Raw genomic sequence first — 16,737 nt, forward strand, 5'->3', positions numbered from 1 at the left:
CTTTTGTAAATTAGAATCCAGTTTTCTTCACCTTTGTGGCACACTGCAAAGTTTGTTTCTATTGAAAACCTTTGCAAACTGATTGGCAAGCTTCCATACAGACATCTTTGTGCATACCTTGAAAGACATCATGCACTGAAAAGAAGTTCAAATTCTTTCTTGTGAGTTCTGGTGACGAGCAAGCAGAACTGAAAACTTCAACATTTCTCATGGTTAAAGGAGAACAGTATCAGAAAGTGAGAAAAATATTTTAAAGATTATAAAAATCCTTCTGCACCAAACTCCACTTCTCTTTGATTAAGGGCTCATTACTTGGGCCAGATTTTCAAAGGAGCCACACATCCTGGTTATTTCAGGAAAGAGAAAACCTAGCAGAAAAACCTATTTTTAAATACAAAAAGAAAGGTCAGTCAAGGGTTAAAACATTCCAGGAACAAATTATGCTTCTAGTGTAACAGTTAAGAAGTAATGATGGAAATGGTAAAATTAAAAATCTAAATACACAAACCTAAACTTGGCCTTGTGAACAGGAAAGAAAATGAAGCCATTTGCAAAGATATTGTCAAAATTATGAAATTGAAACTCCATGGAAAAAAAATTACAATAGCATTCAGCATACACTGTTCACTGTTTTAAACAGAACGCTTACCATAACAATTAAAAGAACAATTAAGTACTAATCGCATATATTTTAAAATTTTTCCTATGTGTAATTTTCAGATTTTGGTTGGTATTCTAACACAATGCTGATAAGATCTCTGTCACAGAAAGATATCACAGATATTGCCTTTTTAATGTCTACAAAAGTATATTCCACAATAACCCATACCTCCACAATTTATCACTGTTTGACACTTTTTCAGCAGGATTTCAGGCTCTGCATCACTTCAAAGTTCTAATTCACTACCAGCGTGTGAGTAGAAATTACAGCAAATGATAATAAAATAAGGTTGAGACCATAGGAAGAAGGGAAAAACATTTTGCTACCACATACTAGTTCCGAGTTGTATACAAGTTCAATTTCCTGAAATGTAATTTTTATTATTTGAATAAGTTATCATTCACTTGGCCAAGACCTTGAAACAAACATTCATAAAAACTAGCATCATGACAGTCACGTGTTACTTCAAGTAAGCAAAAGACAATATACTGAATAACTATGATGGGGGATAACTGTCAATTTTCAGAGACCTGTCCTAAAACTATATTGCAAATGAGCTATGGAAGCAACTACAAAGGCAATATAATCACGACAGTGAAGGTTAATTCAAGTTTCTGAAGTTCAACTTTCTCACTTCACTTTGATAGTTAAATAAGAAACTTTAGAAAGCACAATACATTCAAAGTCACCATCAAAATTATTGCCTGCTTGCTGATAGAAAGTTAACAGACAAGAAACAAAACATGGCAAAAGGCACTAAAAGGATCCAAGTTTCATTTATTCAACCAGATGCAGTACAGCAAAACCAAAATGTTTTGTTTAGTCAGGTTTTTGGTTTTGCTTATACAAACTTCAGACACTTCAGGTCTGTTTTGTACTTTCAACATACCAAAGTTCAAAAAGGGTTACACCAAAAGGTCACATTACAGAAACATAGCACAACTTCCATAGTGGATGCCTGGTAAGACTGTGTCATGTTGCAATACACAGCATGCAGAGCTAGTCCTACAAAATATGGACATCCTGCTGTGCTGACCAGAGCAACAGTAGTACATCCAAGATAAACACCGCAGGATCAAAATCAGCCTAGCAGAAACAGCCACATCATCTTCCCATAACTCTCAGAGGCAATATGCAGTCTACTCTAACTGGTCCAAAAATTGATAGTCAACTAAGCAATAGCATGTGCTAAAAAGAAAAAAAAAAAAAACACAAAACAAACATACTTGTCTCCTGGTTCAAGTAGGCAAAGTCCTTACAAAAAGAACTGATTTGCATTTTATACCTGAGAAGGCCTGTCTGTGATGTTTACCACAGAGTTCCTCATTTCCTAACAAGAAAGACATTGAGTGGTGTTAAGATGCCAGTTGTCCCAGACAACTGCTGAGAAATATCCCTATCAAGATTTAAAGGACTCCAGCCAGAAATGAAAAATTCCAGACTCTACCAAGCTGGACACAAACATCAGTTTTGATAACAAATGCCAAAAATTATGAAAAAAAGAATATGCTGATTAAGTATATAAACCCAGATCTCCCTAAGCTAGTACAAACTTCATCAAGATAACAAAATGATTAGCTAGAAAATAACAAAATTCTTTGTTTGTTCTTGAAGAGTTTCCCATACTAGCCAGAAGATAAAGCCTGCAACAAATTTTTTTTCCTCTGCTTGTATATATCATGAAGGTCATGTTATTTTACGGAATTTCAACCTTTCATTAGATGTAGCAGGCTATGAGTTCCATTGCAGAGATCAGAAGTCTGGTTAATTCTCTTTCTAACTCATTGTATTGGTGAGCACTAGTGAGTTGCAGGAAACTCAGTGGAAAATGTCTAATATGCAAGAACACCCAGGCTTTCATAGCCACTTAAGATTGTTGTTGGAAACTCAAATGGTAAAAAATAAGTTACAGAGACAAAAAAAATCAGTTTGTGACTGGCATGGAATTCAGATCATCCTAAGAACAACAACAAAAAAAAAAAACCTGCTTTCTCTGTCAGATGAAAAAAAAAAATCTAGGCATCATGCTAGCTTTAAAGTCATCCAATTTCATTAAACCCTTTTGATCTTTTTCAGTGTTCTGTTACAAATCTATTGCTGATGAAGAAATATGCAAAATGTTGAAACTACAATGAACAACAGAACCTTGTCCTACCTAGACTCAGATACATTACAGAATACAGAAGGTCATGGGAAAAGTCAGTCAGTTCTCAACCACATAATATATAAAATCATGAATTTCAAAACAGAATAAACCTAATGCTTTCTGTTTACCTGATATGGAACAATACTCCCATGAGCTGTACCCCAGTGTTTAGCTTCAATTTTGCAATTAAGGTAATTAGCTGCTACATGAGTAAGACATGCAACCTGGAAATTGAAAAAAAAAAAAAAAAGTATTAAAAAAAACTCAAAGTTCATGGGCAACTTCTTTGAGATGTGTGTATTTAAACTCTAAACTGTATTTTACATAAGGTAAAATATTTTATGTCAAGAAAGCATCTTTTACGTATTGCATATTAGGAGTAGCTTGAAAAAGGTATGAAAGTGATTAAGTAAAACTCATACGGTAGAGAAAATTAGTCTTCCTTAACACTAGTAATGCCATGCAAATCCAGCATTAAACTGCCTTTAGAAATAAGGCAGTGTTACGCTAAACATTTTCCAGAATAGTTAACAGATGCAAAGCATCTTGCCCAAATTCTGAAAGGAAAAGGAAGCACAATGAATTTGTGAGCTAGAACTCCCATTTTCTGAAACCCAGTCCCATGCTTAAATCACAAAGACACATTCTCAGTCACAAGATCTTTATTTTCCCATGTTCTCCTTCTACATGTGCAAGCTACAGAAAATATTTCAGAATTCATCAACTCCCACACATTCTGCAAGATTAAGAGGTAGGCCTGAGTACTGCAATCAGTAGTTCTGCTAATGTCACTGTCAGATTCTTCATCACTGTTTCTTTGGGAGACCAGTATGGGACTGTATCTGAAGCCAAGTAACACATAAAAGTATTAAAATTAGCATGAAAGGTTCTCACTAATTCATCAGACAATGCATTTGTTTTACACTTGAATACTTATTAAAGTTAGTAAAATTCCTCACTTTCATGGTAGGCTATATGACTTGTGTTTTTTTAAAACCAAAATGATTATTTTCTAATCCTTTCTAGGAGACATATCTGAAATTTGATACGAAAAGTGTTTACATCGTTCTGTCACTATTAATTTACATCAAAAAAACAGAGCAATAAATTCAAAAATCCACCAGTATTATGTGCACCATATCAGAATTTCTTTAAAAAAATTATTTTCTTTCACATGCTCTGAAAAGGCAACATGAGTGCATCAGTTCCATATTTAAAGCAAATATATAATAGTAAATCAAGTTTATGTTGATGTAGACAAGCTGAAAACCTAGGAAAACATACATCAAATGATAATTTAACTGTTGCTGAAACAGTACTAACTACAAATACAACACACTACTCCTGAGAACTGTTGGAAAACACTTTGTAGCTGGGTTTCATCTGCAGCTTATTATATCGGTGTCCTTTCCTTCAGCTAAAATGTTAAACAATGTCTACTCTGGTCCTCAGCAGCAGAAAATCTCAGCAGTAAAGGAAATGGATGTAGAAGGGACTTCTCATTTGCAGCTTTCCTCAGTAACACGGTAAGAAACACTATTGTTACAGTTAGAAGAGTCACAAAAGCATATAGCTTTTCCCACTTTTGGATGGAAATGCTAGATTAATCTGAATTGTGAGAAGGACATAGTGAATTAAAATTGAGCAAAACAGAAATCCTACATCAATATTGGATTCAGTCTAGATGTCATTCCACTTATTTGCTGTAGAAACAGATGTTCCGCAAGAAAAGTTTATAATTTTTCTTCAGTAAATCATGAAGGAAAAAGACTACAAGTTCCTTTTGAATTTCTTCTGAGTTGCATACCTTGTTTACAGTCAAATTACTGAGCCAAAAGGAAGTATTATTTTTATCATCACCATTATTATACAAATAAACTTTTATTGACCACATCAAAGTAAGTATTTCAGTACTTTGTGTTTTATGCATACACATACTTAGTTGAGTAAACTTCGTGGCATTTTGCCCCGTTATTAATAACTGTCTAATGAATTTAACAGACTTAGAACACTTGCTGCTATTCCTACTGTCTCATGAAACTGTTACAGCAGTCCCAGGACCTCTTCACTTTTCCTTTTCTTTCTTTTCCTGGCTCATCTCACTCTCCTTGATCTCATCAAAGCTTTACTCTCACTGACATAACACTATCTACAAGATCTTCTGGCATATGCTTTATGTCCTTAACAAGAAATGCAGAACTTATCCATCTATGTCTTACAGCTAAGCAAACTTCTAAGTAAAAGCATTAAAAATGACACTTCAAAAAACATTTCTACAGATATTATATCCCCTAGAAAAATATTGTTAACAAAACCAGTATTTTTCCAAATTCCCTTGTATTTCAAGGCTCAGGAAAGATCTCATAGCTTAGAGACACTTTCTGCACAGAACAGCTACAACTTCTCAAACTGAAGACTGATCTGTATTACCTGCTCAGTTATAGATTTTTAAATATAGGTTTAAAACTGTTTTCTCAAAACACCTGTAATATGAGATAAAAGTAACCTTTGAGTGGTAACATATATATCATATATATCAAAGCATACCTAATATAATAAGACAGACATTTGCTTGCAGAGGTAGATTACATACATAAATATGTATAATCATATATATACAGATAAGCATTTCTCTATTTCTCATCAGTAAAAGCAATACACTTTAAGATTCCTTTCTGCTATTAATGTTGACAGCCAAATCACACATTTGCTATATACTTCAATAAACTAGAACAAAAAGAGACCTGTATTAACGTCTGAAAAGTTATGCTCAGACTATGGCGGAATCAGACAGATGGGAAGCAAGATACTGAGAGCCACAAGGTGAAGACAAAAGAGACAGAATTTCAAAAGATTTCTTTTCCAGGATAGCACATCAGTCAATTTATTACAATGAGTGCACCAAGTAAATCCATCATTTATGTGCAAGCTCAACAAGTACACATGAAAAACAAAAAACACACAGGTAACCGGAAAGAGGAGAAAAAAACATTTTAATTAGATTTCCTATTCTCTTCACTCTCCAACTTCATGTCTATTTCATTGCTATGTACCTTAATAAGATGGTGATTCCTATTCAAGTTGATGCATTTTTTCTCATTTGTTATTTGCTTTTTCTTAGAGAGGACATGTAGGTTTTCAGTAACTTTGAGAGACAGGTGTTCTATAGCAGTAAAGACCATTATTCTACAATATACTATAAAACTAGCAACCCAAGTATTAAAGCTCTGTAAGAAAAAATCATCCTGGAAACTTTCAGTGCCTTCTATTGTTGAAAGGCCAAACATCTTCCACATAAAAGGCCTCAACATTGCCAAGAGCTGTCAGTGAGCATTACCTTATAGTAGGGCAGATAAGGGACCTGAAGTTTAGAGCTCATCAGGAACGTAAAGACAACGTAAGTGCACCATACATCCATAGTTCAGGCAGATAGTCCTGCTTACAAATTCTTAAAGCCAATGTCAACAAAGAGGAAGGTTTATAAATTCATCAGTAATATCCCTATATCTGTGCAAAGAAACAGATCTGACCTTACTCTGAATTCCAATTTCTAACTGTCCCATATTATTTTCCCCCTCCTTCCATAGCCTGTAGTGCTGCAGTTGCTTTCAACTTGTGTTTTGCAGAGCAGCAAATTCCATGAATGACTTTGAAGAGGTCTGTGAAAGGAACCTTAAAATGCAAGACTATGATTACCTAAGGTTTGCTGTTAAAGAGTCTCCACCCTTAAAAAAAGTCTGTGGTCACATTTATGGGTGAAAAAAAAAATAATTCTTTCTACTTGTGCTGATTCTTTGAATGGGAACATCCATTAACTGACTGCAAGTTCCTCCTCCACAAATGAAACTCATGACACTGAAGTACCAACACATGGAATAATCCCAACCACAAACAACTGTATAAAGAAGTAATCGAATCCTTATTGACCACTGGCTACAAATTCCTCACAGCAGGATCTATTTTAGGGTACTCCACTCAGACACTTATGAGGGTACCCAAATCTGTGCCAGTAATCACATGCAGCTTATGAGGCTCACTGATTAAAGATGACCATTTGATAGAAGAGTCCTTTCAGAAACAACTGCATGCAGTAAACCGCATTCACAGAAATTTATTAAGCATTAGGAGATGCTTTAAAAACTACTAACAATAAAAATATAATAAAAACACAAGCAATTAAAAACAAAAACAAACAACAACAACAACAAAAAGGCAAAGCATTTGAAAACCCTACCTTAGACATGAATTCTCAGCAGGTAAGAAAATAGATCAAAACAAGCTGAAGTTCACACAGCAGCACACTGAAACACTTCAGCACAAAAATGTCTAAAAATTAGATTTGCTTTATTAAAAACCTTTCAACTAGGTAAATACAGAGATATGGAAGCATCTTCACAGAAACAAGATGCTTAGCAGAGAACTGAGTTCAGCAAAATGTATCAACAGGAAAAGGAAACAGTCTATGAATGATTTTTTTAACTAACTATTTAGAGGTAGAGAAGACCACAATGAACATTTTTGTGCTTTTCACAGCTATAGCATCCAGCTATAATACAATCTATAATATAATCTCTTGATTACAATACAATTAGTATTAACAACAGCAAAGACTTAATGTAGCTAATAGATACAGGACTTGCAATTTCAAAAACAATTATTGCTCAGCACAGTTTCAAGCAAAAGTAAATGGCAAAGAAATTCCTATCTCCCTGGTCCCCACTGCAAATATATAATACCACTTAATAGAATTTTAGGTGAAGCATCAGAAATAAAAATCTTGAACATATACTCTAATAGCACTGACATGAATGAGAAAAAAAAATACTTTTTTAAAGTTGAAGAATTGAGTATGTTTACAAAAGAAAAATCAATTTTCTTAATTGAGGCCACATAGTAATTATCTTTTCCTGAAAAAGTAAATAAAATTACCATTTATAAGGCACTGGAAGAACTCACAAGACACTGCGACAGGTTACCTAGTGTTTATGCCTAGTTTATGCCCCATCCCTGGAGACTTTCAAGGTGAGGATGGATAAGGCCCTGGGCAACCTGATCTAGCTGCAGTGCCCCTGTTCACTGCAGGGGAACTGGACTTAGATGGTCTTCAGAGGTCCCTTCCAACTCTTATGATTCTATAATTAGCTCGGCTTATTTCAGCTTCATAATAACATACTAGCAGTTCTAATGAATCAGTAAGAAAAAAAAATCAATTAAAGAGATCAATAAGTGACTTTCAATCATTTGTTTGATAGGGGAAGTAGTATATGACCTTCTGATTCACTTAAATAGTAGATATTTAAAATTTACAGCTAACTTCTAAGCAAATAGGCAGACCAAATATTCCACCAAATCTCCTAGAGTCCCTGCTGGCCATTATGTTATTATGCCCTATCACATGTTCTGGGCATTGTACATGCTGCCATCCTGGGTTCCTTTCAAAAGACAGTTCCTTAAAACAAGGGTGATTCATCCACTGAATTTCAAGTTACCACTCCAAAAAATAAAGACATTAAGTTTCTCAGGAATAAGAAAAAACCAAGATCATCAACGTATTTTCCCATAACTACTTACTGGAAACAGATGAATCACTTTAACAGGAACTTTTAAAACAAATCAATTTTTGGCAATACTGTGACAGAAAAAAAATCAGCCAAAACAGTTAAAACTTTGACAAAGTTGTTAGCAACTGAAACCAGACTCTGATAACAGATATCACAGACAAACTTAACAATAACTGACACTTCTAAAACCATTGTCTCATTTCTTCACCTCCTTTGATGGAAGAATACAATAAATGCATTATGCTCTACATTTTTATACTGCTATGCTAAGGCCATGAAAAATGTAACGCACAGAAGGTTTCTTTTGATACATTTTACACAAACTTTTTAAGTACTGCAATACACTGTTATATTATTTTTTAATTGTAGCACTTCCCACTAAGAACCTACAAATTTAACATGAATTATAACTTAAAATAGTTAAGGCTTAATTCTATGGTGCCTGGCTGTATTTCATTTTCTGTTTAGAAAATAGCACAAACCAAATTCTTAGTCTGGCTTCTACCCATGCAAAGAACTTTGCTTATATACAAACCTGTGAGAACAGGCAAAAAAGATAACGTTAGTAATGTTTCCTATTATTTGCAACAGGGTATTACCTAGAAGCTCCAATTTGGACTCCACATGCACTTTGTGAAGGATTCTACTATTTTATTGAGTCAGTGAGAAAGAGTTTTCCATGCAAAGCTGCCAACACCCAAAAGGAAATGTACTAAAACACTTCTCCTTTTTGATCTCATGATTAGAAACAGTGCCATGTACATGTACGCATACATCTAACTAGCACCTATAGTGCAATGCTAGTGCATCCATATTACACTATACATATATAGCGCTCATCTTCACCTCATCAACATTAACACTTCTACAAATAAATAAATAAATAAATAAATAAAAGCATGACTTCTGAGGGCCATTATTACCTACTCTGTGGATTATCACCTTTCCACAAAAATAACAGTAAATTCAATTGCTTTAGATAGATTTTCAAATTTCTCATTTGGTACGTGGAAATGAGCCATCCGCACTTGGCTGGGTGAGAAATGTGCAAATACTCCACACTATTACTACCACAGTCAAATCTCTACAGGTTGTATGAGCCTCCATTGCTATTCAACCTTTTGGCATGCATAGCTGCACAAAGTGAAGAAAAAATGTCTGAGGCCATATAAAATATTTATTGTATGCAAAAATATTACACTAACTATACTTTAACAAATGTTAGTAAGCAACAAAACCTTTTTTTTTTTTTTTAAATAAATGATTATTAAAACATTTTAAAAGGTTGGCAACAAAAACAAAAGTAGGAGGCTGGACATGAACAGAACATTGACAAAAACAAGGTTTTCAGGGCATCCAAATTTTACTGAGAGTTTCTTAAACAACAGTATCTAAAGGCACTCACAGAAATATCAGTATTTTCTAAAAATAAATATTCTTTTAAATACTAAATCAGTTAAATATTGTAGCAACAGTAGAAAATACTAGGAAATATGAAATTATCAATAATGGAATATGAAGACAGTGGAGATCCAAACAACTCACCATCCTGATTTGTTCAAGAAACACACCATTCTGTCACGCAACTTCCCTTTGCCTATTCATAACTTTTAATCCTTTAATACAAAATAGCCATTTTGTTGTAAAGATTAAAAAGATAAAGGAGAAAACATACAGTTAGAACTCCCACACACAGAACCTACATCCAGTAGACTGTTTGCTCTGAATGAAGTTTTAGAATTTAGGTTGGAAACAAGGAAAAAGCCTTTCAGAGTGAGGGTGCTGAGGCACTGAAACAGGTTGCCCAGAGATGTGGCAACCATACGTGGAGACTTTCTAGGCGAGGCTGGATCAAATCCTGGACAACCTGAGCTAGCTGTCTGTGTAGCTGTTCACTGCAGGGGAGTTGGAAAAGATGATCATTAGGGTCTCTTTCAACTTTCTAATAATTCTTTTATTCTCTGAAGTTCATCGGCTTTTATGACAAGCAGACATTATCAAAAAAGCAAGGTATTTTATGAAAACCTTTACTTTCTACTGGACTTGAACAGGCTGTAATAACACAGAGCAATACTAGTATTAGTTGTAACACTACAAGGTCTTTGGACACTGTCCATTAATTGCTTATGTGTATGACTGCAAGGATGATACAAGAAGCAAACTTGTGGAACAGAATGAAATAGCACATATTTTAATGCACGTGATATATGTTGTAAAGTTACAATAATTAACAAATTAATTTGTTCCTGTTGTTTTTAAGCACGGTAATATTGCCTACAACCCAAATGGGGTTAACCTATACAGTTGTTAAGCCACAAACAAGTTAAAAAGAAACACTGTCCAAAGTTGTATTCAAATCAAGAAATAACTGAGTTAGCATTCTCAGTGCATCTGGAGTAAAAATATGGCAAGTCTGCATAACATTTTATGCAGAAATAGAAATAATTAGAAAATAATTAGTACAAAAAATTAAGTATGCTTGAGTATTTTCATATAATTTTCATCATAGAAACCTAGTACTACAAATATTCATTCCAAAGAAGGCAATGCATTTTTACAAATAGCTGAACTCTGCCTTTTAGGCCGGGATGCATGTCATGCAGTACAGAATAGCCCTCAGACTAATTTGTGCACTTGTTCTGCTCCATCACGGTGGCAGTTCTTCTCTGTCATCTGCCCAGCTCAGCCCCAGGCACGCTCTTATCATTCAGCAGCAACAAGAACATCAGCACACTACTAACAATGTTTTGGCTGAAATCAAGATATTTTGTGGTTTATTTATGAGCTAGAAATGATAAACTATAGAATGATAGAAACATGGAGAAATATGGTCATGGAAGACAAAATCTCCACTGACCAAAAAGTAATCATTAGTCCAAATCTGTATCATCCTCCTCTATTTCACTTCATAAAAAATAATAATAATAATGCCAATCAGAGCTATTTGAGATAGTCACATAAAGCACTGCTCAAACCTTAGTTTTAGTTACCATTCCATCAATGTACACAATGACAGGATAGTGAAGGCTTATTAGAATTCCAGAGGCAAACCAAAATCACTAATTTTACTTAGTTACAATTTTTTATGACATAAAATTGAAAGCTGTTCCATCAAATTACAGCTCTTCACCTTGAAACAATTTTGAAAGGCCCTATCCAAATCTGACCAATGTAGAGAGCAACTTCTAAAAACTTCATTGAGTTCAGAGAGAGGTGAGCTTTAAGGATATCAATTATGGAAGGTTTACAGTGAAGGGGATCTTAAAGATCCTCAAGCTCCAACCCCACAGGAGGGATACCTCCTGCCCAGGGCTCCATTCAACCCAGCCTTGAAGGCTTCCACGGTTGCACTTCCGCAGCTTTTCTAGGCAGTAGAAAAAGGTATCTTAGCCTGTGCCAGTGCCTCACCACCCTTATGCTGACGAATTTCCTCCTGACATCTTATCTAAATCTATCTTCCTTCAGTTTAAATTCATTACACCCATCCTGTCACTGCATGTCCTTGTAGAAAGCCCCTCCTCATCTTACCTGTAGGCCCCTTGTTGTGGTTTAACCTGGCAGGTGGCCCAGCACCACACAGTTGTTTGTTCACTCCACCCACTCCTATTAGGATGGGTGGGCAAAAAAAAAAATTAAAAAATTCAGAAAAAAAAAAAAAAGAAGATATATCAGTCATACATTTTGAAACATCCAGGATATCCTTTTTCTCCTAATACTTAGCATGATCCTGAAATATGATCTGTTGGTAATTAAGTACAATAAACATCTTGATACCATTTCCAAAGTCACATCCATATTCAAAGGTCATCTCATTAAAAGAAATACCTTCCTTTGTCTTCAAATTCTCTCCCTTTCCCACTGCAGACAGTTGTTTTTATTTTTTTTCTGTGTACTAAAAGGGCTTATTTTTTCTATGTACTTCCTAGTCCCAATTGACAACACAGGAAAATGAAGCAGCAACATATCCAGGCTTCGTTTTATTAGTACAGGAAATAATAGTAGCAAAGACAAAAACATGAAGACTTCACTGTCAAGCAGCAAACAAAGAAATTTCCCTTGCAGTCTGGCTACAAATTCTGTGCAAAGCCATCAACTCCAAAAACCAATTGGACAATACCATTCCAACAGCTAACATCAAAACACATTCCAAAGAGACCAATATGAAATAGAGTTACTGTCATGTTACTATGGTCCCCAGGACGACTTCAGTAACATTCTGGCTACCTAAAACCCTGATGGATAATATCTGCTCTGTATTAAGCTGAGATCCTCAATTGAAATTTTTGAGACTAGCCAAGAAAAGTGCCTGATGCCATATATATATACCATATATGCCACATATATATATGTGTGTGTGTGTGTGTGTATGTATGTGTGTATGTGTGTGTGTATATTATATACATATATATATAATGTATATATGCACACATATATGTATACATATATATACGCATATACGTGTGTATATATATATATAATGTGTGCATATATGTGTGTGTGTATATATATATATATAATGTGTGTATATATATATGTATATATAAAAATAGTGCCTGATGCAACATATAATTTAAAGAACTACTCATGTTAATTCAGACTCGGTTATGTTTCCATATCAGAGCTGTGTAGTGAAAAAGACTGCCTCTGTACAAAGCGCATCCACTTTTCTTACATGATAGAACACTATGTTTTGCAAGATGACACTCCATAAGCTTGTAAAAAAGAACTCTTTGTCTAAAACATTGTCAAGACGAGTGTGTAAGAGTCGTGTTAACGGCTCCTGAAATCACCAGAAACAATGACGTCCCTCCAGAATAGCAGACTTAATTTATTGTAACAGCAGCAGGACCATCACAATGAGAAGATGTTACAAAAAGAAGAATGCTCACCCATCTCCAAAGATCTAGGCTCACAGAAAAACTCCACAAAGGAGGAATCTCCAGCAAGAGATCCTTCCTTAGTGGCAGTCAGCCCTTAAATGAGGTTCAAGAGAGGTGGAGCCAGACTCCATCCCCATACAATCACAAAGGTGAATTGCTTCCACCCACACTCCCAAGGCTTACAGGTTCTCTTCTTCCAGGTGCTCAATTAGTGGTTCAGGCCGTGTCTTAACAGTTCCTATACATTTATGTATTTGGAAAACTTATAACTTACCAGGTAGAAAAGCACTATGTTACTGCAAGGGTACTCAAACAGCATTTTAGTTCCACAACCGCTATTTCTCATACAGCTTACTGCTGAAGGATCCTGGGATGCCATATGTGACCTCCAGGCAGCATGTAATCAGTATCAGTTTCAAATATAACTAACAGTTTGTAAAAGATGTATCATGAAAACTTTTAATGGAGACTACTCAAAGAACTTGAAATAAATATGCTTTAAACAAATGCATTTTGGGAAAAAGTGATCCAGAAACACAAAAACTATTAGATTCTAAACCTTAGCGTTTTCTGAATTAAACTGTCAAACTAAAGCCAGAGATACAATGTAGAAAATTACTTATGCCAATTTTCTAGGGTCACTTTAAAATCTGAAGATGAAGTTTCCTGTAACAAACTCAAATTAAAATGTAATAATCAGAAGTGCAGAAATGTCTGATGAACAATTATATAATACAAACAATATTAATTGTATTATCCTGTTTGTAGAATTTGCAAAACAACACACTCCAAAATTGTAGAAATGTTTAATGTAAAACACTTCTTGTGTACTTTCAGTCTAAGAGAAATCGACTTATTACAGTATTTGTTGGAGCCTGGTTGCAATTAAATACAGGAAGGATATTAAAACTTCCAAGACATTTCTTTCTTTTTTTTTTTTTAAGCCACAACAGAAGAAAAGGCACAATTGCATAATTGGAACCAAATCCAAAACCCACTTCCTCTTTATTTACTAGCATCATCTAAAGGACACTATTTAAATGCTGACGCTGAAAGGTCTGGAGCTGACAACTGTAAATCATCTGAAAGTCAAGAAATTCAAAGGAATTGTATGACATGGGTTAAAAGTTTATAGATGATAGATACAGAAAGTCAGTGCTTACTGCAAAACCACATCCTAGTGGTCACTGAATCTCCTCAGTAGAATTCTAGTATTCTGTATTGTTGTACAGAAAGAAATTTTCTTTCATAGTCACAAACTGGCAGAGAGCAATTGGACAAAACTGTTTGATATGTAACATTTGAAATAAATATTTTCTTATGATATTTGAAAAACAACATTTTTAACAGAAGGGGATTTCATTTGTTGGATACTTTTTCTGTACAAACCCAACAAATAATGAACAAACTTGCCACTCACAGGGAAAATTCTTTTAAAAGTGTAACTGATAGCTGCATTTACTTCACTGCCCTTTGTCATTAGCATATCTGTGCAGGCAATTAACATCAAAAGCAACACCGTACTTTTCTATAAAGCATGCAGAAAAGTGATAGCGCAGACACAGATGGCCACGGGCATACTTTATATTTCTATAAAATAATCCAATTGTTGTTCAGCGATTTCCATCTATTTAAGAACTTTAACTCCTGGGAGTTATTTTTTCTTTTTCTTTCTTTTCCTTTTTTCCCCTCCCCTCCCTTCAATCCCCACTAGTTGAGGTTGCTCATAGCACCATCCATCCTGGCATTTAATACTTCCAGAGATGGGGCATCCACAACTTTTCTGGGCAGCCTGCTCCAGTGCCTCACCACCAGTAAATAATTTCTTACTCGTACATAATCTAAATACACCCACTTTTAGTTTAATACCCCCTTGTCCTATCACTCACCTCCCTAATAGTCTCCTGCTTTCCCAGTAGGCTCCCTTTAAATAGTGGAAGGCAGCTATAGTGACTTGTAAAAGGCCTTAATTATGCTCAAGGAATATATTATACACTTATTATGTGTGGGAATATAAGAAAAGCTGTTCAGAGCAGCAGCTGTGGAGCAAGATAAACAGCATGAGAACCAAGGACACCTCTGGAAGGAGAAGAAGGGTCTCACAGCTCTGATTGGATATGTGCCTGCATGGACAGTTGAAAAGTGTTTTGTAGAATGCTTTGTTGACAAAACCTTTGTTGTAAAGGTGGTTGGGAAAGTTGTAAGGGCGGACGGGAAAGTTAGAAAATAACAACTTGTGAAGGTATATAAGGGATGTGAGAACTTGTAATAAATGATTTGGATCATTCACATCTGAGTCTGTGCCTCAAACGCTGCAATTATGTAGAGAGAGGGAGAGATATTATTTATAGACAAGTATTTATAGATAGATAGATAGATAGATAGATAGATAGATAGATAGATAGATAGATAGATATAGATATATATATATACAGATATATAGTCTTGTGTAAGAATTCCCAAGCATATTAGCTCAGTGCATGAAACACTGACAAAAGCAAAAAGTTTCATATAGGAGAGTCCCTGCTCTCCTAACTTAGCAAGAGGGCATTACAGCAGCACTTTTGCTTAACACATGGAAAAAAAATATTTCTTTTTTCTCACTAAAAATGACTATACTCCAGTGAAACTCACACTCCAGAAGCAGCATTTCTTTGGCAACACAATCAACAGCAACAAGAACAAACTAAAAATCTACAGTTTCAGGTTCCTTTTTTTGATGGTATCCATGAGAGACTCCAAAGGCTCACTCTTTTTAAAGACTCAACACATAAGGAAGACCTTGCCTTAGATAGCTTGGTATGTAAAACCATAATCTGTCTGAACAATCTGATTGTACCACAGTAATTGTCAAACTTTCCTCCTAAAACATTACCAACAGAAGCATTGAAAGCAATTTTTCTTACACTGATTACTTAGATTTTCTTCTACTGGTTCTTTTCACATCTTTGATGATACTGACCTTTCAGGATTTACAAGTAAACAATAGTGTTTTGTTTTTATTATTTATTTATTTATTTATTTAGAAAAGGTAAAAGAAGAAAACAAACCAGGGTAACTAGCAGACAAGATGTTCCCAAAGAGACCTGGCTGTCAACTACATTTTTCTTCAGCTACTTTAATGTGTTTTCAATGGGATTGATCACATTGATTTGTTTTCCACTCCAAAATCTCATCCAAAAATAATTTTCTCCAATTAAATAAATGTTCTCCTTAAAGTCTTAGGTGAACATCCTAAAGTAAATTTTGGACCAAGGTTGTAAGGTTATCTAAAACAAAATACATATTTTTCTGATAAACAATTTATACATGTAGTCTATTACAAAATATCAATGTATTTCAGTTAAGTTAATAACAACTATGGAACAAAATAATATGTACAAAGTGTAAATATAACTACCATCCCTTCACCATTTTGTACTTGTTCAGCTAAGCACATTAAAGCCAAAAATCACATATCATGTACACTTCGTTCACTAATCTCTGAGT

General features: G+C 34.7%; 1 protein-coding gene across 4 annotated transcripts in view; it reads right to left on the bottom strand.

Annotated features, from left to right (window-relative positions):
- Positions 1 to 16,737, bottom strand: part of SUGCT (succinyl-CoA:glutarate-CoA transferase) — a 331,487-nt gene that overhangs the window by 252,702 nt on the left and 62,048 nt on the right. For 3 of the 4 annotated variants that reach the window (XM_015854946.2, XM_032442545.1, XM_015854948.2), the window contains exon 9: positions 2,936 to 3,031. The exons of the other annotated variant lie outside the window; for it this stretch is intronic. In XM_015854946.2, the coding sequence (XP_015710432.1) occupies positions 2,936 to 3,031 (96 nt within the window). The remainder of the gene's footprint in view (positions 1 to 2,935; positions 3,032 to 16,737) is intronic. 4 annotated transcript variants of the gene reach the window in all.

Source organism: Coturnix japonica, chromosome 2, assembly GCF_001577835.2.
Source record: "Coturnix japonica isolate 7356 chromosome 2, Coturnix japonica 2.1, whole genome shotgun sequence".
Lineage (NCBI taxonomy): Eukaryota > Metazoa > Chordata > Aves > Galliformes > Phasianidae > Coturnix > Coturnix japonica.